The 23198-nt window shown below is 44.2% G+C and overlaps 1 protein-coding gene across 1 annotated transcript in view; it reads left to right on the top strand.

Annotated features, from left to right (window-relative positions):
• CACNA1G (calcium voltage-gated channel subunit alpha1 G) overlaps positions 1-23198 on the top strand; it is a 144400-nt gene that overhangs the window by 111345 nt on the left and 9857 nt on the right. Inside the window, exons 25-37 of the mRNA XM_058817397.1 lie at positions 346-471; positions 1062-1151; positions 1714-1927; positions 4379-4429; positions 10129-10280; positions 12627-12736; positions 13798-13931; positions 15110-15180; positions 15461-15539; positions 15618-15739; positions 15996-16340; positions 18570-18710; positions 22238-22372. Coding sequence (XP_058673380.1) covers positions 346-471; positions 1062-1151; positions 1714-1927; positions 4379-4429; positions 10129-10280; positions 12627-12736; positions 13798-13931; positions 15110-15180; positions 15461-15539; positions 15618-15739; positions 15996-16340; positions 18570-18710; positions 22238-22372 — 1770 coding nt within the window. The remainder of the gene's footprint in view (positions 1-345; positions 472-1061; positions 1152-1713; positions 1928-4378; positions 4430-10128; positions 10281-12626; positions 12737-13797; positions 13932-15109; positions 15181-15460; positions 15540-15617; positions 15740-15995; positions 16341-18569; positions 18711-22237; positions 22373-23198) is intronic.

Raw genomic sequence — 23198 nt, 5'->3', positions numbered from 1 at the left:
TGTTCCACATGTGATAAGATGCCATTAGCTGATCTGGGCTATTGGCTGGGGCTACACTTGAGCTAACAAGTGTAGGAGCAAAGGCCTTTAGGTGAGTCTCAGATCGCTGAGCCAGACAGCTTAATGCATGAGGTGGGTGTCCAAAACGATGTGAAATCATGCATTTTCTCATTAGGTGTGTCTTATACAGGCTGCTCAGTCTTAATAACCTGTATGAATCAGGTCAGTTCCCTCGACAGCTCTGGTTGGCCTGCGCTGTGCGAGAACCCTGGATAAATGCCCATCACCTGCATAGAAATCCTGTGGAATGAACCCTGACACTTCCTCTCTTTGCTTGTTTTGCAGCTTTTCAAAGGCAAGTTTTTTGTGTGCCAGGGGGAGGACACCAGAAACATCACAAATAAATCGGATTGTACAGAAGCAAGCTACAAATGGGTCCGGCACAAGTATAATTTTGATAATCTTGGCCAGGTATTAATAGAACGGTAATCTGCTTTTTTGCTCCTTTACCTCCTTGACTTAAAACCTGTGGCTTATTATCCCATGGGATTTTCTTATGGGGCAGTGCCAGCCACAGTAAATATTCAGTTCACATACACAGCATTCTGTCTCTGTAATTCCCAAAGGCAGTGTTTCCAAGCAGGCATACACTTCTTTTCGGAACAGAACAAGCACATGTGGCTTCATGAAGCACTTAATTGCTTCACTGCTACATAACAAACCAAATATATCTTGCAGAAGGGCTTGTCTAATAGAGCTGGACATTTTCAGCCATCTCTGCAACGCAGCCTTTTTTTAGCAGTGTGGTAAGAACTAATTAGTTGAGAGCAGTAGAGACCCAGAGGGTGGAAATGAAGCCACTTTTGTCTTCAGCACCGTGGCTTCCGAATTACTGTTCATTGCTGAACCAGGCATTGGCATTGATAGGTTTTGCTGCCAAGAGAAATCTTGGTCATCAAAGTGTCCCATTATCAGGCAGGAAAAGGCAAGGTGGAGTAAGATGTTGCAAGTAAAAAAGGTTTAGTGCAACTGTGTCTCACTGTTTTTCCATGCGTTTCTAGGCCCTGATGTCTCTGTTTGTCCTGGCCTCCAAGGACGGGTGGGTGGATATCATGTACGATGGCTTGGATGCTGTGGGAGTCGACCAGCAGGTACAGGCTGCAGCAGAGCTGTAACAAATGACTTGTCAAAGGCCACGTATTTTAGCTCTTGTTTTGCAAGGTACTGTGGTCTTCCACTGTCAAATGGGCTTATGAAATTAGGATGCAGGGTGGTATTTAATCCAAGTTGAGAGATGTGATGAGTTAGTAAAAAGTCTGGATTTGTACTCAACACTCTCCCTACAGATTTTGTATCATGGTGTAACTCGTGTTAGGAGAAGCGCACCTATCAAAGGATGGTTTGACTTTTTAAGCAGTTTGGTCATTTCAGGAGAAAAGAAGTGCTTTGTGTATGTAGAGGTTGTCAATGAGGGACCTACAGTAGCTGCAAAGGATGCTGCTGTCCTTTTTGCAGAAGAGAGGTGGTGCTTCTGTCCTCAACACACGTTTTAGGAGCATTCAGTTAAAATGTCTCAGCAAGCTCTAATTTTCAGGAAGAGCAGAGCAGCCTGCCTGAAAGGGCTGTGAGTTCTGTGGATGGCACAGCTGTATCAATTTGTTCCCATTCTTCTTTTTGAGATTCAGTTGAAATTTGCCTTCCTCCACTTTGCAGCCAGTCATGAACTACAATCCATGGATGCTCCTCTACTTCATTTCCTTCTTGCTGATTGTGGCCTTCTTCGTCCTCAACATGTTTGTGGGGGTGGTGGTGGAGAATTTCCACAAGTGTCGGCAGCACCAGGAGGAGGAAGAAGCCAAGAGGCGGGAGGAAAAAAGGCTCCGGCGGCTGGAGAAAAAGAGAAGGAGTAAGGAGAAACAGATGGCTGGTCGGTAGTCTTTCCACATCTTTCTGAGTCCTGCTTGACCTTCCACATAATCCCCTCCTCCCTCCCCTCCCTGCCTCGCATCTGGTGATAATTCTTCTCCCAAAAGCATGTCCAGCTATAAAATTTGCATGAAGGAAATAGTGTCATTTTAGGCCGAACAAGGAGCCAAGGAAGCCTTTTTAATGGCTGCATGATTTGCAATGACCTTTCTATTGGGGGTTATTTAAATTAAAAAATAATATTAATCAGGCTTGGAGCTTCTTGGATAGCAGAGCTCAGTGTTACACAAATAGTGACAACTGCAAAGATCAGTAGTGCTGGATGGCATCATAAATCTCAGTCATGAGCACTGTTGCTGATAACTGGATTCACTATTTGGTTTATTACAGTCTTGTATTGCCACAGTGATGTTACCTGTCCCATTTATCAAGCAGGTTTATTTATTGGCACAGTAGCACCACTGCTATTCAAGAATGTAATAAAATAATAGAGCCATCTCATTCTAGTAATGCTTTAAAACTCCATAGAGAAACATATCAATGCATTTGCTTGAGAAATACAGATTAGAAGACAAAAAACCAACCAGACAAGGAGAGTAACTAACTACACAAAATAGTGCTGATGCAAATTGAACCCAACTCCAAACTAGATGTGCAAGTGTGCAGCCCTGCCTAGAGGAGGCTCTACACGTGAAACAAGGAAAGATCCCACTCTGCCAAAAGTCTCCAAACTGACATTTGTCTCTTAGTCTCTTTTCATTTTAATGTAGTTGAATAATTCAGAAATAAGTTAGCCAGAGGCCACAGATTGGAGGTGCTCTTCTTGCATGCTCTCTCTTCTGACTGAACTTTCTCCATTGCCCTTCCTGTCCACAGCCTCGCACATTCTCTCCCTGGTCAGTCCGCCTCCTGCTCTGTCCCTGTCCCCTCTCACTTCTCTATCTTTGACAGACTTCAGGACTGTTTAAAAGGCTATCTGATTAGGTGCTTGTTCCCAGAGCTGGTGATATTGTCTGTTTTTGTTTTTTTTTTTAAAGCCTAAGAGGTGTTTAATAGTTGTTGCAGGCTTAATCGCAGAACCATGTTACCACGGCGCTGCCTCAGCCTCTCTGCGTTCAGCATTTCCCCAACCATTTCCTTTGGTCACATCTTTTACTCCCGTGAGCTTCACACGTTACAAAACGTCTTACAAAACAGGATATGTCACACCAGCCCCTGACCATCACACTCAGGTTTATGCTGAGAGCCTGCTTCCCTCACTGGCCAGTGTAAAGTAGGAGGCTTCCCTCAAGAGCACTGGAGGACACATTGGACTGTTCTCAGCTGAGTGGGACGCAGATGGAAAGAGGTTTTTTTGTTGCATGTTTTTTTGGGTTTTCTTTTTCTCCCTCAAGAAGATGCCTAGGAAGCTCTTTTGCTTAGCTCAAGTTCCCAAGCCCAGTTTAAGACTGATGAGTTAGAAAAGGATTTTAAAGGTTGGATAGAACAATTGCTATTTAAAGTTTCAGTTTTGGAATGCTGATATTTATGTAGAAAAAAATAGATGTTTAAGTATTATTAATTACTTTATTTGTAATGCTAGAGGAACTAGATGAAGAAAAGATGTAAGTCTGGGCAATTTCCCACAGGGAAGGAATCACAAACCATCCTTGGAGATGCAGTTATTCATTCAGTGCTATGAAATACCTCATTAAAGAGGCAATAAACAGATACTTTACTGAGGATCAAATATTGCTGAGTATTCAATTGCCATAAAAACCTTTCAAGAGTAAAGTATGAAGTCCTCCAAATCGCTTCAGAACAGTTTTCCCAATCCATGCTCAGTGAAACATTAGTTTTAATTGATTGTGTCCAGCTTTCCCCTCAGAGGCAGCAGATGCCATTGCTTAACTTTGTTCTGCACAGTGGGAACTTGCAGACGAAACCATGGCTAGGGCTGGAATTGTGCCAGCAACTGCATGGGGGTTCCTTTCAGCTGGGCTTCCTGAGTGACCCCAGATGCCCAAACCAGCCTAGGGTTGCCAAATACAGACAGACATTGACATCTGACTGGTGGCACGGTCATTTTTGGTTGTAGACTTATTCCAATACATTTATCCAATCCGGTGTCTAAAAACTGGGGAGGCGCGTGAGATCTGAGATGTGGGCAGGTGCAGGAGTGGTCACTGTGAGGTATTGCTGTCCCAGCAGGAAGAGTCCCAGATGGTCCTTCAGCAGTGTCTTCAGCATCGACTGAGGGGGTTCTTGGGGATGTCTTGGGCTTTCACAAGAGGGAGAAGCACAAGAGCTCTTTCTTTTTCACATGTACCTGAGCCCACCCTGCACGAGGCACAAGGATCCCACAAGGAAACGCTCCTGGCAGAGGCAACAGAGAGCCAAAGGAACCTCCACAGGGGCTGGGGAGTCTTGCTGTGTGTCCTGCTGAGTGATAAATGCCGTTTCGTTCTTTTAGATCTAATGCTGGATGATGTATTAATGGAGAGCTCAGCCAGTGCAGTGCAAGGTACTGGGCAGCTGGCACGTCGCGTCCCTCTGAATGGCAGTGCTGTGTCACTAACGGTTGCCACCGCGGCTGAGGCGTCCCACTAAACCGTGTGTGTGTGCAAGGCTCGTTTGCTTCCTTCATGGCACACGCATCTCATCCTGAGCTGCAGGTCTGCAGGCCTGCCTCAGCACTGACACTTGCAAACCCTTAATTTACTCCTCGATCATCTTACGTTGTTCAGTATTTTTTTTCCCCTCTGGTTTTCATTAAGACAGTGTCAGACTTTTCATGGCCTTTTTTTTGGTTTTTTTTTTTTGTTCTTTTAGCTTTTTTTTTTTTTTTTTTCTGAAGAGAATAATGACTGGACTGTGAAAATGGGTCCTCTACTGTTGACTTTAGCTTTCCAACAACCAGCTTAGGAGTCTGAATGATTTTCAGGTGTGTGTCTTTGGAAAGCTTAGGGAAGATATTTCATTATTTCTTCAGCCCTTGCTTATTGCTCTACAAACACTGTACTCCAGGGAGTGGTTTTTTTCAGCAGGGTAAAATTCAGTATAGGGCAAAGCTTCAGTGCTTCAACAGGGAACTCAACCCCACACCAACCCCTGCTGTGGACACAGGATTTAGTCATTGTGCTGCCTAGTGTGTAAATTCTGTGCATTGATTAAGAGTTGCTCAATCCATGAAGCATTTTGTAAATTAAAAAAAATAAAGATACCACCTCAAAGCCTTTTCAGGTACTGGTGGAGATGGAGCAGCTGGGCTCAACACTACTGGGGTCTGAGCTGTTGTTTTTGACCCACAGCTCGCTCACCCTTCCCTTTCCCAGCCCCCTTCTCAGGATGATGCTCAGGGCTGCAAATCCATCCCTTGCTCTTTTTACTTTTAGGAGAAGCTTTGATCTGGAAAGCATTTTGTTTAATTCATAACTTAAGAATATTAGCCTGAATATTTAAAGAGGCACCAACATAAAAACAAATATAGCTGTAATTTTCGACAAAAATAATACACTACAAAAATTGTGCCATTAAAACTCTCACCTGTGCACAGGCTGCCACTGCTGGCAGCCTGTGAGAGATGGGTGCAGGGCTCCATCCATCTCTCTTAGATTGCAGGGAGTTTTGATTAAATAAAAATTGGCTTTCACTGCAGAGATAACTCAAGGAGACAGAGATTCTACCTTGTATTTCTAAGGCCTTGTTGGAAGTTATCACAACATGCTTTAATAAATCCTGAATCTCCTTCCCATTGCCATTCCTGATGTTCATATTTCTTTGATGTCTTTCTTGCTGCTCTTGCTGGGCCTCTTGGCCTCTCCTGTGAAATGGGGGCAGCGTGAGGGAGGGGCTCTCACTGGGTTTGGTGATCTGGTTACTTTTCTTCTTTTTGCTTGATTGTGACTCCTCTTCTGGTCCTACAGAGTTGCATCAAGACTGTCTTATGTTATTTTTAAGACACTGAACTCATTCCAAACCCCTCCATTATTCCTTGCAGGCTCAGAAAATCTCTTAACATTTGCCCTTAAGATGTGTACAATTGTCAGATCTGTGCTGTGTGTTTCCTTTTGCTGTCTTTTCTTTGGATCCAGTGCTAGTGAATGTGCCATGCTGCTCTGCAGGCACCAACATGAGAAATAGAAGGGTTTTATTTCTGAACCTGACTGTTGGGAATTTAGGGAATGAGTCCCCAGGTGCAGTAGATGAACTTCCTCTGGTTCAGTGAGGAATCTGGAGTTCTCACCCAAAGTTTGCCCACATCTTGGCACTTTCAGAGGGCGTCTTTTCTCTTTCTGTGAAGACAAGATGATATTGTGTGTGTGTGTGTGTGTGTGTGCTGCTGCCTGGTGCTCAGTGAAATATTTTATAATTTTATTTTTTCCTTTATTTTTTCTCCAAGTCTACATTTTATCACAACTGGAATCTTCGCAGTGGAAATAATTTATCATTTTCCATTTCACTTTTTTTTTTTAAATAAATCCATTCAGTACAATAAAAGCCAAGTAAAACTCTGTGTTTAAATAAAACAAGTTTCTTCAGTGCAAACTACTTTTTAACCTAATAATATTCTTGATACATTTTGTAAATCCAGCTGCGTCATGGGCTCAGTTGCTCACTGGTTTGCCACTGTCCTCCAGATACTCAAACCTGCAAAGCAGTTAATTCCCTTATTATAGGAGAAGGAAGAAGCTGAAGGAGACAGTAATGGAATTGTCCCACTCTTGTGAATTCCAATTTCCCGTGCCCACGCACTTCCAGCTCGAAGTCACCTCAGGGAAAGTGGCAATTTCTCTCTTGACAGGGCTATATTAGGAGGCAGATGCTCCTTGGAGTTATTTTGGAGCTGCATGCTCAGCTTGATTCCCCCCCAAAAATGCAGTTAATGGGAAGAAAGTGGCCCAAGTCCCACTCCCTGCCGAGCCCTGGAGATTCTGGGAGTGGCACTGTCCCACAAAAACAGGGGTGCCCCAGTGCTGCTCTGCTGGGCACTGGTGATGTTTCACAGGTGACATCCCACTGCCATCAAAAAATGGAGTGCAGGGTTTGGTGCCCCAAACCCAGTCTGGGATCTCTGAATCCCAAGGGCACCTGGCCTGGGAAAGGTTAGACAGGGGTTAGGAATGGGAAATATTTATCCTGCAACAGCAATGGTCATTTCCTTTCCAGCCAAACAGGAGGGAACAGTGGTGAGTTCCCAGACCATGTCAAGGGGATCAATAATAATCCTAGAGCTTGATGCCAAGAGTTGAGTACTGAAGCTTGGGATACAACCTAAGTTGAGAGCCCATAGAAGGGATGAGCTGAAGCCAAGTGCCCTCCACTCCAGGCACTGCTTCCCATGCCAGCACAGTCAGGACCACCATCACTTGCTCAGACCAGCTCCCAGCTGGCTGCAGCATCCCCTTCCTGCCTGGGTTAGGAGGAAATCTCTCAGGATCCACTGTCCGAGCCAAGTCTGTCCTGTGGAATGATCTCCAGACTTGACCTGCTTCTCCCTCTGCCTTGGCCCCCAGCCCTGGTGAAGCAGCTTGATTTACACCTTGTTTACCAGCCTGGTATCTCGTAGTGGGCTTTTGCTGTATTTCCTCATATTTTCTCATTCTGCCATTTCCTCTTTGTTGGTTTGCTCTCTGCCTTTCTTTAATGCCATATGTGCCTGGAAGTCACATTAACCTTTCCAGTAATAACCAAGACTAACCCAGAGCTCTTGTTGTTCTTGACACAGTGTATTGTAACGGTACAGTAATGTGGTCTTGTGTTAGTTGTGAAGTTCACCACCTGGAGTTTAACAGATGTCTGTATTTCCCAAGATGTTGGTATTGTTAAGCTCTTTATTGCAATAATTACAAATGGCACTGTGTCATAGGAGGCAGGGGCTTTGCAGAGGGGGAATTATACCAGATCTATCCCAAATTCTCTGCAGAACTCTGCAGGGTCAAGTTAAAGAAATGGTATTTTCACGATGGTAAAAACTGATTTATCTGTTCAGGAAGTTCCCTGCTTACCTAGACACAGTGGGGATTTATCCCTAGCCCTCAGGCAGCATGTTAGCCTGTGTGTGGCACCAAGATGCATGGCTGACATGGGGACACTGGGGTAGCCAGTGGTGACATAACCTGTAAGCGTGGGTTGCCAAATCTCCTCTTAACAAAGTTAATGGAGAAGGATGGGACATTTATCACTGGGAATTTTCCAAGACTGCAAGGGCATCTGTGAGAGCAGCATCTAGAGAGGGTTGGCTGGGTGCTGGGCAAGGTGAACAGGAGATGTGGTGGAAAGGGGAAAAGCCTTTGCAGATATCTCAACAATTAGCAACCCTGCTTATAAGGTCATGCACTGGCTAATCCAGGTGCAGGAGCGCTGCACAGGGAACATTTACAACCTCTCTCTAAATCCTCTCTCTGTTCTAACAGCATTGGTGCTATTCTGTAGGATTTGGAATTATCTGTCAGTCAAAGCTGAGAAAAAAAAATTAAATTCCAGTGTCATTATTCATAAGCAAATCCATTGCAGGAAAAGGTAGAAACGTTGACATTTTTCTTTTTGAATGTGAATTATACATAAATATAGAAGAAGTAAGTGATCCAATTACAATGGTGTTTCTTTCTGAGATGATAAGTTGGTTCATAAAAATAGGTCCTATTCCTAACCTAATTGTATTCAAACATTTTAGTTAATTTGCTAGTCATAATTTAGCATAATGTGATCGAGATATCTTGACTTTATGGAGATTTATGCAGATTCTGAGATATCTGACAAAGTCTTATGAGTGAGTCAGCAGCTACTAGTCTGCTTTTTTTCATAAGCACTCAATAGATTCAGCATGAAAATTAATTTCATAGACCTTTTCATCAATACTGTGCTTTCACACTTAGGTGCAGATCACCTAAAGCCCACTGCAGATCAGAAAGTGAATATTAATACTGCCTTTCATTTGATGACACTGAAACAGAATTTTGGGCCTTCCAAACCCCTACAGAATAAAACTGCTGAGTGTTTTTTCCCTTTGGTCCCTGGGCTGGTAGGGAAAGGTCTGTCTCTACAGAAAAAACCAAAACTTATTTTTCAGGATCCTCCTATGAGGCAGGGAGCACATGAAACCTTTAAACCTATGGATTTGATTGCATTGTCATTGGCTATTGACAAAGTGAGCTCTATTTCCAGGCAAAATACAATCTTCTAAAATTAGTATTCCCCTAGGGCAACCCAAACCTGTGCTTCCTGGCATCATTTTTGCCAAAGTTTTTTTCTTGGACTATCGAACTGTACATTTGCTCTGGAGCACTGTACATTTGCTCTGGAGCACTAAATATCAACTGTGCAATTCTTACAGCTCAATAATTTTCATAACCAGTTGATCATCTAATTATGAGAGTAATATTATACTCTGACATTTTCAAGACAGCCCTTTCCACATCAATCTGCATTATAATGCCTCCTTGAAAATTGTACTGAATTATATACTCAGCCTTGGCATTTCCTCATTAGATATTAGGTGAGTAAATGAGTTTATCTCTAGGAACATTTGGGGTCTAAAGTCCATGTGTCGTCCCTGAGGCAGCCAAACATGGGATGCAGTTGGACAGTGCAATCTGCGTTTTGATAATCTTGTCTAAATCGTTATTTTCTGATCACTAAGGCGCATTGATCAGTTTTCCTTGGTATTTTGATGGACCATTTTTCTGACAGCCAAGGTGTTGAATTCTGTTGTCTCTACAGTTTATTGCAAAGAACATCATATGTTTGCACTCTTTCTAAGACCACCACATACTCAATGGCCTGTGTTTTTAGGCAATTGTTAGTAAAATCTATCCCTAGCAAATGACCATTAATTGGGTTTTCTAATGCTTTGGGGACTTTAAAGATCAACAGAAACAAAAATTGTTATTTTAATTTAAATTTAACTTAAATTTCCCTACAGAGAAAAATTCTTTTTAGCAGCACACTAGTCTCAGCTCCCCTCATCCCTGATCCCTGATACAAGGCTGAGTATAGAGCATGTCCCATTAAAACATTTAATGGATATAAGATGACGAGAGCCCTGCTGCGTATTAAAAATGGTAACATGCCAGCAAGGAAAAAAGGAATTAAAAAAGACAGCATTTTGCTGTGATTGGTCTAGAATTTATCATCTCTGGAGCTGGAGAGTGAGGGTGCATTGAGTTGAGAAAGATGCAGAGAAATCCCTTGATTTGCCTCTCGCTCTCCTCCCCGCTGCAGAAGCTCAGTGTAAGCCCTACTACTCGGATTACTCCCGTTTCCGCCTCCTGATTCACCAGATGTGCACCAGCCACTACCTGGATCTGTTCATCACCGGCGTCATCGGCCTCAACGTCATCACCATGGCCATGGAGCACTACCAGCAGCCAAAGGTGCTGGGGCAGCCCGGGGGGGACGTGCGGGGCTGTGCCGGGCTGTGCTGCTGGGCAGGGTGAGGGCCAGGTGTGCTGTCAGACGCCCACCTTTGCCAGGGGAGTGCAGCCATCCTACGGCCGGCCCCCACCTCAATCCAGGGCTTTTGGTACAAGGATCCCACTGTGCCTCTCCCTTCTAGTTAAGTGCAAACTGGCCACTTTGAAAATGGGACTGGGAGTGGGTTTGCTTGCTTTGCTAGATTGATCGTCATCGATATCTTCCATTTCACTCAGGTTTTACACCCACCCTCTCCCCCCCGCCACCCCACCCCGACCCCGCAAAGGAAAAAGAAGAGAGTAAAAGGAAAAATAATAGAAGAATTTGGGAAATGGGGTTTTTTGAAAGTTTCTTCTAAATCCCCAGTGTCCCTAGTTTTCACAGGAATTGGATTCCATGCTGGTCTTTAAAATGCATTTTAATATGTTAGTGTGCTTAATTCCTGGGTCTTTGTCATACTGTGAAAATAAAAACAGCCTGTCCTGAGATGTCAAGTCTTTTCTGCATAAGAATGAAAGGGAAATAGCTGCCTTTGCCACATAACTTGTACTTAATTTTATTAGCGACATTCAGAATGAATAAATATAACACACAATAGGAGGAAACATTCTTTAAAATTAGACAGGATGTCAATACTTAATATTAAAAAAAACCCAAACAACTAAAACATGCAAATGACAGGGGCAGGGGGAAATATTCTCCACTCTATCATAAGCCAAAAGCTAAAGGCAGCTAGCCCAATTTATTTTTTCTGTCCAGGTCACCTTTAAATACTCTGGAAGGCTCATTGCATGGTTCAGTTATTAGATGATGAAGCAGGTTGTTGGCAAAGGAGTCTGGGCTGGAGTCATTCTGGGGCACGTGTCTTACCACAGTTGCTTTGCAGCTACATTTTCCCTTGTATTATAGAAGTGTTGGGCAGGCTTTTGTTTTTCTTTTTCTTTAGAAAAATAACATTTTGTGTCTAAGCCTCTGGTATGCAGCATCTGGCTAGTAAGTCCAAGCTTGGGTTATGCTGGACTGACAGCATGGTCAGAGTCATGCACATGCTTGAGTCCTGCTGAACTGGGGTATGGAAATCCCTTTAGTCTGGATGATGGATGGCTGGGATCCTGAAGATATTTGAAGGCCAAATGTACCAAAGAGATTTATATCCAAACTAGTGATTTCTTGGCGCTGAAAGGGGTTGGTTTTTGGATATAGCAGGATGGCCTGGGCATGAGACACCAGATGGAAATGCTGCAGCTCCTGGAGAGGAGGGAATGCTGCAGTGTGCAGAGAGGTGGCTTGAGTAAAGAGCTGCTGAGAAAAATCTGCTTCTGCCAGCTAAATGTGCTCATTTGCTGCAGAGCCCAAGTGCCCTGCAGTATGGCAGGGAGGCTTGCTCAGAGCCACAGCTTCTTTTGGCAGCTGGGCTTGTGCTTCTTGGTCACATGAGGTGATTTTTGTCCATGGATGCTGGAAGCTAAACTGTAGCACAAAGGCAGAGTACATGACTTAAACTCCTTCTGCTATGATTTCTCCCACTCAGGGATAGGTAAATGTTGGATTTGGTCTGTGAGCACATCTCCCCTGTTCCCTAACACTGCCCTGGACATTGTTATTACCATCCTGTTTGCCAGCAGGGAGAAATTCAACGCACAATACTTAAGAGGCTGTGAAGGATGCTGCTACCACAGTGTTCCTTCATGAGTGAGGCTTTTGGGGATGAAATCACTTCTGATGTAGCTTAATGCCTGACTGTGCAAGAGTTGTCCCAGCCAGGATGCACTTGGATTAAACACCAGACTGACTTCTTGCAGAGGGAAGGGGGGCAGAGGAAAATGCAAAGCACTTGCTTCCCCTGGCATGTCATCCCTCTGTTGCGCTCCTTGCCAAAAGCTCAAGGAGAGAAGTAATGCCAGGCTGTCACCAAGGAGCCATTTGGCCAGCACTTGCACAAATGGACAAGTGGGATGAAATTCAGCTCTCTGACAAAAGCACAAGAGGTCTTGTGCTGCTGAGAGCAGCAAATGCAGCAGCTCTTTCTGTGCACCTCAGCGATCCCAGCTGGGGCTGTGCTGCTGCTAGGGGAGTGAGTTGTGCCTTGGGCCTATGTCAGCCCCTCCTGAAATTCTATCACCAGGCAGCGAGTGTACTCCATGAATCCCTGGGAATTTTCCCTAGGACATTTTTCATCAGAGAGAGCCCGTGTTTGAAGACTTTTAATTGTAATGGCTCACTGATGACTCAAGAGTCAGGTTTGGAGGCAGCAAAGCACCTCTGCAGAGCTAACATCTAACCCCAGTCCTGTGTCCACATCCCAGGTTCTTGATGAAGCCCTGAAGATTTGCAATTACATCTTCACCGTTATCTTTGTCATGGAATCTGTTTTCAAGCTTATTGCCTTTGGATTTCGCCGCTTCTTCCAAGACAGGTAACAAAAGATCCATTGTGATCACGAGGTGAGCAGCAGGCTCTGTGGAGAGCTGCCCACATTCCATGTCCTGAATTCCCATGCTCTGGCCCATTCCGTGAGTCTGACATGTATGAAGGCTTTTTGGAGTGACTGGTTGAGGGCTGGGTAGGAAGAGACATGGGATGTAAGCTGGAGGATGGGTTGTGCAGGCCAAGGAGTGAGATTGCACCATTTTTGCCCTTGGGAGCAGATGAAGGAGGGACAGATCTCCACCAAGCAGCCAGTTCTCTTCTCATGCCAGTTGCATGTCCATATAATCAAGCGAACCTGCTGAAGAGACAAAATTTATGTAAGAGGAAGGATCTATACCTGAGTGAACATGAAAGAAAGAAAGAAAGAAAGGACCTCTTTTTAATGCAGATGAGAAGCAATAAATGACATTGTAGTCTTTATTTAGATTTTCACTGTCTTACTTCACAAACACAAATCTTATGTCCTTGGTGGATCTTTCTCCCATTTTTGTCTTCTTCAATGTTAATACCAAAACCAGGGTACTAAGCAGGCCTTCACATGAGCCCTTCAGCAACCAGTGGATGGTTCCATCCCTGTCCCCACATTTTGTGTGTCCATGCTGGAATTAACAGTTTCTCCAGACTGGCACAAATCCTTGGGGCCTTTCTTTCACCAACGCAACTTTTTTTCTAAGGACTGGACATGGGATCCTGTTCTCTCTGGGGCAGATCTCACATCGAGGTCCACAAATGTCATGACTAGAAGTGGCTAGACAGACAACACAATGCCTCTCCTGAGGTTTGGAGTCTCTGCGTAAAAAACTTCCCAGCTTTTGTTCCTCTTTCCCCTCAGTCAAGGATATCTTTGGAATTGGCTGGTTTTCTGATGAGATGTATTAGTTATAATGATTTCATAACATCACTGCTTTTATATAATACCCTCAGAAAAATACTGCAGATTCATTTGAGTTTTCAAACCATTGAAATGACTGGAATTCGTGTGAAACAGGTTGCCTCCCATTGCCAGCTTCTTAGTAGATGTTAAACTTCACTTTTTGTTGTCTCCAGATGGAACCAATTAGATCTGGCAATTGTGCTACTGTCTATCATGGGCATCACTTTGGAAGAGATCGAGGTGAATGCTTCACTACCAATTAACCCCACAATTATCCGGATCATGAGGGTTCTCAGAATCGCCCGAGGTGAGAGGGATAAAGCAGAATTTACTTGTGCTTGAGGTATGTGGTTGGCACCAGGAGAGAGTTAAACATTGAGAAACAGTCCTGGGGCACATCCCCATCATGATGTGCATATTTCTGGCATCACAGGCTGTAAACAAATGAAAGAACAATGGGGAAAAATACTTGCAAGGAGCCAAAAAGCTGAGCCAACTGACCATGTGTTTCTGCCTTAAGAGATCTTGAAGGCTGAGAGCTTAGAAATTAAGGAGAAGTAGCTGTGGCAGTAACTCCCAGAGATGTACCTGGGAAAATTGCTCCAGTCAAATCAAAGTCATCTCTAACAGGGATTAGAGAATACAAGCTTGAGTACATTGGCTTTAAAAGATGAGCATCTAATAATTTTAAATTCCCATGAGGCTTTACATCACACCGCTTGGTGACAAAGCATGCCTTGTCACACTGTACCCATCTGTCCCTTCAGACATGTTCCCAAGTCAGGGAGCCAGCTTCTTCAGGGATTGAAGAAGGTGATTTTTCAAAACAGGGAGGTGTCAGGGCCAAATGTTGAAGATGTAAAATGTGAGTGCTCAGGCCCTTAATGAAGTACTTCCAGGCCCTCCTGAAGGGTATTGTGCTCTGAGGAAGAATTGTTTTGATTACAGCCCTCATCTAAGCAGAGAAGGAGCTGGAGGAGAAATTAGATGCTGCTGTCTCAAGAGGGGTGAAAAGTGGGTTTTCTGTGCATTGGATCCCTTTCAGAATTAAAAATACATGCAGCTTCCAATTGGAAATGCAGCCTTCTGGAAGAGATGTGTAAATCATTCCTCAGTGAATCATGTACGAAAGTGGGTAGCCTATGGAAGTGGGAAAGTAGCCCCAGGGCTGGGAAAGGAACTACTCATGATTACCAGAGGAAGGAGATGAGTCCAACACAGATAAAGTGGGGAAGGAAGAGCCAGGCAGAGTGATAACGCTTTCTCCAAGTCTCAGAGTAGGTGATGCTGCTATTCATGGGATTTTGATAGTATCCAGGCAACAACGAATGATGTAAAAAGGCCAAGGACTGTAGCAGCTAATGGAGAACACTTGACAAGATTTCATGTTTCTCTTCCTATAATCTGTGGCTCCTGGGAGAGGGACTGAGTTTGTGCCTCTGTGCTAATGCTGCCATTACCATACTGCAAATGTGTTTTCCACAGTGCTGAAGTTGCTGAAGATGGCTGTGGGGATGAGGGCCCTTCTGGACACCGTGATGCAAGCGCTGCCACAGGTAACCTACTGCCATATCAAACCAGAGCTCTTCTGGCCCACAGCTCATTTCCTGTGCAGAGGAATGCTAATAATTTTATCTTTACTGTCATTAGAGAATCACATTTCCCTCCCGAAGCACTGAGATTCAGTCCCCACATTGAGGTCATTTTTGCCCTGAAGCAATTTAAGTTTTGGAATAAAGAATACAGCAAGAAACAGGTCTGGAACAACAAAAAAAACATCAATGAATGTTCTCTTTTTTTTGTGTTTTTTCCCCCCATTTCTTTTTCTCTTTTCAGGTGGGAAATCTGGGCCTTCTCTTCATGTTGTTGTTTTTCATATTTGCAGCTCTTGGAGTGGAGCTGTTTGGAGACCTTGGTGAGTCTTCCTGTGCCAGTGGGAGGGGTGGGAATGGTGTTGGAGTGGAGGGTCTCACAGCTGTGCTTGGTCTTACAGAGTGTGATGACACACACCCCTGCGAGGGGCTGGGACGGCATGCCACATTCAGGAACTTTGGGATGGCCTTCCTGACACTATTCCGAGTATCCACAGGAGACAACTGGAATGGGATAATGAAGGTAAGTGTTAAGTTTTTGTCAGCAAGTGTATTGCTGTTCTAGATGCGAAATTTGCCACATCTTCTCAGTTTTCTTCATGAAAGGACAACCCATTGCAGAACCCACTGTGGTTCATGCTGCAATCTCTTCACATCCCTCCATCTTTTAGTGTCATTGTTTAGTTTGATGTTGGTGTTAGGTGACAGGTTGGACTTGAGGATCTCCAAGGTCTTATCCAGCCTGGCTGATTCTGTGATCATTCCCCCCCTGTTTCCAGGACACACTGCGTGACTGTGACCAGGAGTCCACCTGTTACAACACCGTCATTTCCCCCATCTACTTCGTCTCCTTTGTGCTGACAGCCCAGTTTGTCCTGGTGAATGTGGTGATTGCGGTGCTCATGAAGCACTTGGAGGAGAGCAACAAGGAGGCAAAGGAGGAGGCAGAGCTTGAAGCAGAACTGGAGATGGAGATGAAGACCATCAGCACTGGCCAGCACAGCCCCTCAAACATCTTTGCGTGGACAGGCACCACCAGTGGAGAGAGACCAGAGAACCCCAGCGGATTTACCAATCCCATGCAAATCAAGATGGATTCTCAGCTCTCACTCGCTTATCATACGGTGAGATTCTCTGTGAGGAGTGCTTGACCTGCATTTTTGTTGGGGAAGACTTGCATGAGTTGGTAGTGGAAGGGGCGTGTACCAGATGTTCTGGGCTTGTATTCCCTGCTGTCTGCTGCTGACGCTTTTGTGGTTTGGGAGCCAATGCTGCAGGGAACAGACAACAGGCAGTCTCCAGTCCACCTTGATGCATCTGTTTGGAGGAAAAGAGTTTTGCAATTTACTCTGGAGGTCAGCTCAAGCTACAGAGTTCAGAGCTAGCTCCAAATTTACTCTAATTCAGAGTTTTGACTGGTCCTTTGTGATAGCAAAATGATGAGCGTAATGTGTTTGCTTTACTAATACAGACCATGAGCCCCAACATAAAAGAGGAATAAAACTTGCTAATCTTTGCTTCAGTATTAAATTTGTTTTATGTAACCTCAATTTAATATCCATCCCCACAGTCAGGCTTGTAAGAAAAAATTCTCTTAACAGTAGAATAATGCAGAGGAGACTCAAACCTGAGCTCACCAGAGCTGGTGGCAGAACTCCCACTAGCAGCAACATAGGTGTAATGTGGGAGCTACTACGAGCTGCACCATGTCTCCCTAAAGCACAGTTTTTGGATGAAGACTCAGTTTGAGGAATGAGAGGTGAGATCAAGCCCCAGACAAGTTATCTGGGAGTTCACTGAGCTGAAATTACTCAGGAAATACAGTCCAGCCTTTTTTTAGTCCTAGCTGATTGCAGATTGGGTTAAACTCTCTGCAGACCTCATTTTATTACATCATGATTTCACAACAGCATATCTTGGCCGCAGCCTGGGGTAGACTAATGCATATTCTAATGCATGAAAAACTAATTTATGATTTTTAGTCCAAGGGTGAAAGAGAGTAAATCCCCGCTTAATCTTTGTTTCAGTTCACCGTGAATTTCAGCTACTGGAAATTTCTGGTGCCATTAGAATCTCTGATGTCTGAGATAGAGTCCAAAGCTGCTCTTTGGCTTAGGAAAAAGGACTTCAGGGCCCTATGGGGAATCCTCTAGGAAGAAACAACGCATCCCAACTGGTGCTGTATGTGTTGAGCAGAGTTCTGGCAAACTGTCCTCAGCCTTGTTGTCCTGCACCAGCACTGAAACTGGCAAAAAAGAGAAATTGCAAAATTGTGAGACAAATCAGTCCGAATGATACCCTTACTCTGCAGTTTGTTAAACCTGCCCTCTCTGAAGGCGGCCTGGGAAGGGGTTTATTCCAGTAATAACCTTCAGAGTGTGTTTCTTGCTCTTTCCCTCAAACAGAAGCCTCAAAAACCTCCGAAGATCTTATTCTGACTATTTATTTTCCCAACCAAAATCTTCAGGACAAATCTGATGCTTGAGCTTGGTAGCAGAGGAATACAACTCCCAGGACACAGCCCTGCAATGACAGCATGCTCTTTTGCTTGCCTCATTCCCGGGAATTTTGCGCTGTGTGCTGTTTGACTGTAGCGCTGGTCCTCATCTCATTGTATGCGTTGGGCATTCCCCACATGGAAGGTGCACCCTGAAATCACTGCCCTGCTGCCTGCAAAAGCCAGTCACTGCTCTGCACAACCCCAGTGCTGTGGCCAGCTGGTTTAACATTGGCCAGAGTGCTGGGGGCACCTCAGCCCATGTCTGGCACGTGAATTAGTGACCTGTGTCCATCCTGCTCAGCTGCAGCTTCCATGGACAGGACACTCAGCTTCTCTTCAGTCAGGTTATTTTCATTTCTGTGCCTTCTGGATATGGTGTCAAGTATTAGGTCCTGCAGCTCAAAAGCATGGACCATGTGTGTAGAAGTCTTGCAGCACGTAGTGTCCTGTTGAAGTTGACAGCACCAATGGAAAAATGCTGCTCAGCCCCCAGAAATGACTGGCCATGTTTGATGAGAGGGAGATTGTCTCCAAGATGGGCCCCGGGTGGGAGCAGCCATGGTCTTGGGGCAGTTGCCCCATCTCTTGTAATGTCTGGGAAAGCTGTCTCTGCTCACCATGATATTACTGCACTGTTCTCTCTCCTTTTCTCCTGTCCCATTGTTCCTGTTACTGCTGTTCTCCTTGAATGTTTCCACCTTTTTCCCCCCCCTTCTATTTTTTTCCCCTCATTTTGTTCATTGGGTTTGATATGCTGTCCTTTTTTTCTTTCTGTCTCCATCCCTTGCCTTTTTCCTCCTCTCTTTTTGGCTTGCTCTCTCTCTCTCTGCATGCTATACACCACCCTTCCTAGGAAAGGCACTTGTTTGATACCATATCACTGCTGATCCAGGAATCTCTGGAAGGAGAGCTGAAGCTGATGGACAACCTGTCAGGCTCTGTGTGCCATCATTATGCCCTCCCAGCTCCCGAATATTACAACTCTGAGAACCAGGTTAATATTCCTAATTTCCTGCAAAGTCTCCATCCAAACTCAATTTGATTGAGACCTTTAATAGCAAGTTAAAGTTCTTTATGTAATGCAGTCACAGGGATTGGGAAGCATAAGTCACTTTGGCTTTTTCTGTGGGAGTAGATGATGTTGTCTATCAATGCAAGAGGAAGAGAACATGCTCGGACTTCCCCTTTCCCCTTTCAACACAGTAAGAATTTTTTCATTGGGATTTACAGTTCATGGGTGTTAGAGGGGAAATGTGCAAAATTCCATCTCCGTCCTTCAGTGTGGTTCTTCTATTTGGCTTCCTGCTCCTAAGCAGGGCTCCACAGCAATGTCAGGGAATGTCTGCAGAGCCTGCAGTGTGAGGTTTTCTCAGAGCAGAGCCTGAGTTGTGGGGTTCATCAAATGATCTCTGTGTTCTGTGCCTACTTGTACTTCATGAAAATCCAGTTTTGAAAGGTTTTCCTAAACAGCCTTCTTGCAAATGGGTTACTGTAAACTAGATCCTCATCTCTGATCCAGTGAATTTGGGAGGGGAGGCAGCCCTTAATGATGCACAGAAGTAACTGTGTGCTCCAGTGCTTTCTCAAGCAGACAGTGCTTGTTTAAAATTAGTCCACTTATTTCCTAGAATAAAATACCTACTTTTAAAAGTGCATTGTTCTTTAGAGCAAATATTTTCCCTAAAAGACAGCAGTGACCATGATAGCAATTCAAGCACGCCTATTTTTTGCTGCAGTTGGAATTGAGCAAATTCCATATTTCTTGATCTATTCCCCCCTCTCCCCCCTCAACGTCGTCTAAAAATAGCAGAAGTCTTCATGTTAAATCAGTGTGCTTGTTTATGAGCTCACTGACACTCTAAATTACCCAACTTTTGATGGTTCATTAGAGGAAAGGAACAAGCTTAGGTAAAATGAAATCCTACTGCAGATCTTTATATAGCAGGATAACATGTCTCCCTCTGATTGCTCCATATTGCATCCCAGGGTCTATTAAGCTATAGGAAGTGGTTGTCTCTAATAATTGCCAGAGGAATAGAGATTGTAGCTTTGGCAGGGAAGACAGAGGGTCAGTAGGAAACTCAGCGAGAGCTGGTTGAAAATGTTTTGTCACAACATTTTTCATCAGAAAGTGCTGCTGCAGCAAAAAGAATGGGTTTGTTCTGACATTTCTGTAGTGAAAAAATACAGCATTCCAGTTTGCAATGGCTTTTTCTTTTAAAATTTAGGCATTCCCCACCCCCCGTCTATAATTAAAACTGGTCTAAATCAGTTAGGTGTTTCCAACAAAATGTTTTGACAGCTTCAAACTCAGTTTTGGATTTAGGAAGGCTGAAGTGGGGTGATGTTTCGTTTACATTTTGGCTTTTCTGTTCACACCATTTGTCATGTTCTCAGGCAACTCAGGAATTTAGAGCAGCGCAGGGACTTGCTGAAAGCAACCTGATTAATAGCAGCTCCCAGCAGGGCAGTTCCAGCAGGCAGGAGCTGCTGGAGTCCACCATGCTGCTGGACTGCTTTTTCCTGGCTCTGGTCGGTGGGTCCCTCTCAGGGATTCCTGTCCTAAGGCTGGCAGCCTTCACAGTGATGCCTTTTAGGGGAGCCTCATATTAAATCAGGGGCTCCACATCATCTCTCTTATCCCTTGCCAGCAGATAAGTGTGCTAGAAGAGATATCAGAGCTGAGGTTAGATGAGAGGAGTCTGTCCCTCTTACTTATCTCAGCTGAATTTTGAGCCTCTCCAGGCTCACTCATCGCTGGGTTTGTTCCATCCTGCGGCTGCCATTTCTAAGAGTGAGAAAACCCAGTCCTTTGACAACTTCGATGCAAGAGATCTGGGCCTCTCTGTTTTCTCTCGGAAGATTTATTGCTGCTGAAAGACTTTTCAAGCACAGAAGATGGCAAAAAGAAATGCACAGTGAGAAATGAAAAGGAAGCACCTGGGACTTAGCTAGAGCAGGCAGCCCCTGCGAGCATGAGCCGGGTTTGGAGGTTACCTGGTGACCTCAAGCACTGTGTCCAGGGAGGGGATCTGGGGAGAACTGAGCCTGCTGCAGGGCAGACACCCCCTCTGTCACAGGGCTTGCAAGGGTTGCAGGATGAAGAGAGAGGCGAGAATGTTGACCTCATGTTCAGAAGGCTTGATTTATTATGTTATGATATATCTTACATTATAACTATACTAAAAAGAATAGAGAGAAAAGTCCTCAGAAGCTAAGAATAGAAAATGAATGAATAACAAAGGTCTGTGTCCTGGCAGAAAGCGAGAACAGCTCTGCCATGGGTGGTCAGTAAATCCAAACATCCACAGGAGACCAAACAGATCCACCTGTTTCATTCCACAGCAGCAGATAACCATTGTTTACAGTTTGTTGCTGAGGCCACAGCTTCTCAGAAGGGAGAAAAATCCTAAAGAAAGGATTTTTCACAAAAGATGTCTGTGACATCCCTCTTACAGTGCCTGGCAGCAGAACTGCTGCTCTGGGGGAGATGCCGCTTGTCCTGTTTTCCCCCTCTTTTTCCTCCAAAATCTGAAGTGACATTTTCACATTTCTTATAAAAAGACTTCTGTGTCTGGGGAGAGAGCTTCATCAATGATTTGATAAGGCCATTCATAGATTGTTTGAATGTGTTCAGTGGGGATCCATGTGCACAAGACACATGAAGGCGAGAGCGTGGCTGTGTAGAGCCGATTCCCAAGTCAGGATTTCTCAGCGCCGGAGGAGACAGCTGGGACCAGGTCTGAGGGGCATTTGGGGGCTGAAAAAAGCATTTGGCTGTTTTAGAAGGTCAGTTATTGGTGCCACTGGTGTCACTGGCTTATAGCCAGCCAAAATGAGCTGAAAGCACCAGAAAGGTGTTTGCTGACCAAAATAAAGTTTTAAGTTTCTCCCTGTGCCCTTTTATCTGTGAGGAAGTGAATTGGGGTCCCACCTGCCTCTTGGGGGAAAGTGGTCCCTGCAGCCTCCCTGGGGCACAGGGAAAGGCACGCTCCATACCCCACCCAAAAATATGGCTTTGTTGTTGGGGAGTCTTTGGAGACTCAACAAGTTTATCTTAGAAACCAGGATGGTTATTGGGGGAAACAACTTCGGAGAAATCAGACCTTGGGGAAACAACTTCAGAGAAATCAGATCTTGAAACCCCTTGTATTTGATCACAGCCAAGAGGATTAATCTCTCTATTATGAGAGCAGTGTTACTTGTGCTTATTTGTGTGGACAGAAGAACCACAAAATACAATGCTAGCATTAGTGTATGGTTTTAAACCCTCTCCTGGATCCTTGGTAAGCACTAAAGTATGAATGTCCCACTCCTTTTTTAATTTCTTCGTTATATTTAATTTCTTTAATGTTCTGTCCCTGGTAACAATGTGTATGATGTAGCTCTCCCACTGCAGGGATATTGCTTTGGTGTCTAGAAGTATTTAGATTATGATACTTTCTTTTTTCTTTGTTTAATTTTCTTTTCCAAAAGATTTGTGTCCTTATGTTTCTTATGTTTAATCATTTCTCCCTTTAGATCCCTCTAGCTGAGATGGAGGCTCTGTCTCTGACGTCAGATATTCTCTCTGAAAAGTCCTGGTCCTTAGCTCTGACGGATGACTCTTTTCCTGATGACATTAACACACTCTTACTTAATGCTCTGGAAAGCAATGTACATACACTGGTCACTGTGTAGTCTGATGTTTACAGGGTTCGAAATACTGCTCCCATCTCTCTGCACCTGCCTAATGGCATTTCCAGTTCCAGCCCCTTCCCAAATAGCACCAACCTCTTCCCTGAACAGGATGTTGTCTTTAATGCCATTAAGTCCTGGGTTTGTCACTCTTGTCCACAATCTTGGCTCCTTGCGAGGAGTGAGTGGTTATTTCAATTTTTCTTTTGGTGTCTTATGTATAAACAATGTGTTTCCTATAAGTAAAATAAGTGGTAAAAATAAAGAGGCTTTGGAAAGCAGCAAGGTTGAAATTTCCTCCCCATCTGAAACAAATCAGTGATGAGCTAATGACCCATGTCCTCTGCTGAAGGGTCAGCCCCAACACTTGGATTTGGAGTGGATTTTTGTCATTATGAACACAGGCACCACAAGGCTTTTTGCATGATTGGTGCCAGACCGTTTCTTTTACAAATATCAAATGGGGATCTCTCCAAGATGATACTTGTTTCGCAAATTATTTCTAGCAGCCACTATGCTGAAAGAAAATTTTTAAAATTGACTATTCAGTGTTTTTTTGACTGACATAACCAGTATTTTGAACCCTGCCTTCACCATCTCCTCTTTGAAACATTAGACATTTTTAGCTGTGTAACAGTCAAGTGTGTTTTTTCTGCTGTACAACAGACATAACTCCTTTCTCAAAATTTTAGATCATTCTTGTTTTCTTTGTTGTTGTTCATGTACCTTTGGATGTTTGTGTTGTTCATAAATTTTCTGCCATATTAGTTGACTGTCATCCTAATTAGCACTTATTTGAGAAAAA

The sequence above is a fragment of the Ammospiza caudacuta genome, chromosome 19 (genome assembly GCF_027887145.1).
Source record: "Ammospiza caudacuta isolate bAmmCau1 chromosome 19, bAmmCau1.pri, whole genome shotgun sequence".
In the NCBI taxonomy this organism is placed as follows: Eukaryota; Metazoa; Chordata; class Aves; order Passeriformes; family Passerellidae; genus Ammospiza; species Ammospiza caudacuta.
This window is presented reverse-complemented; position numbering and strand designations above follow the sequence as displayed.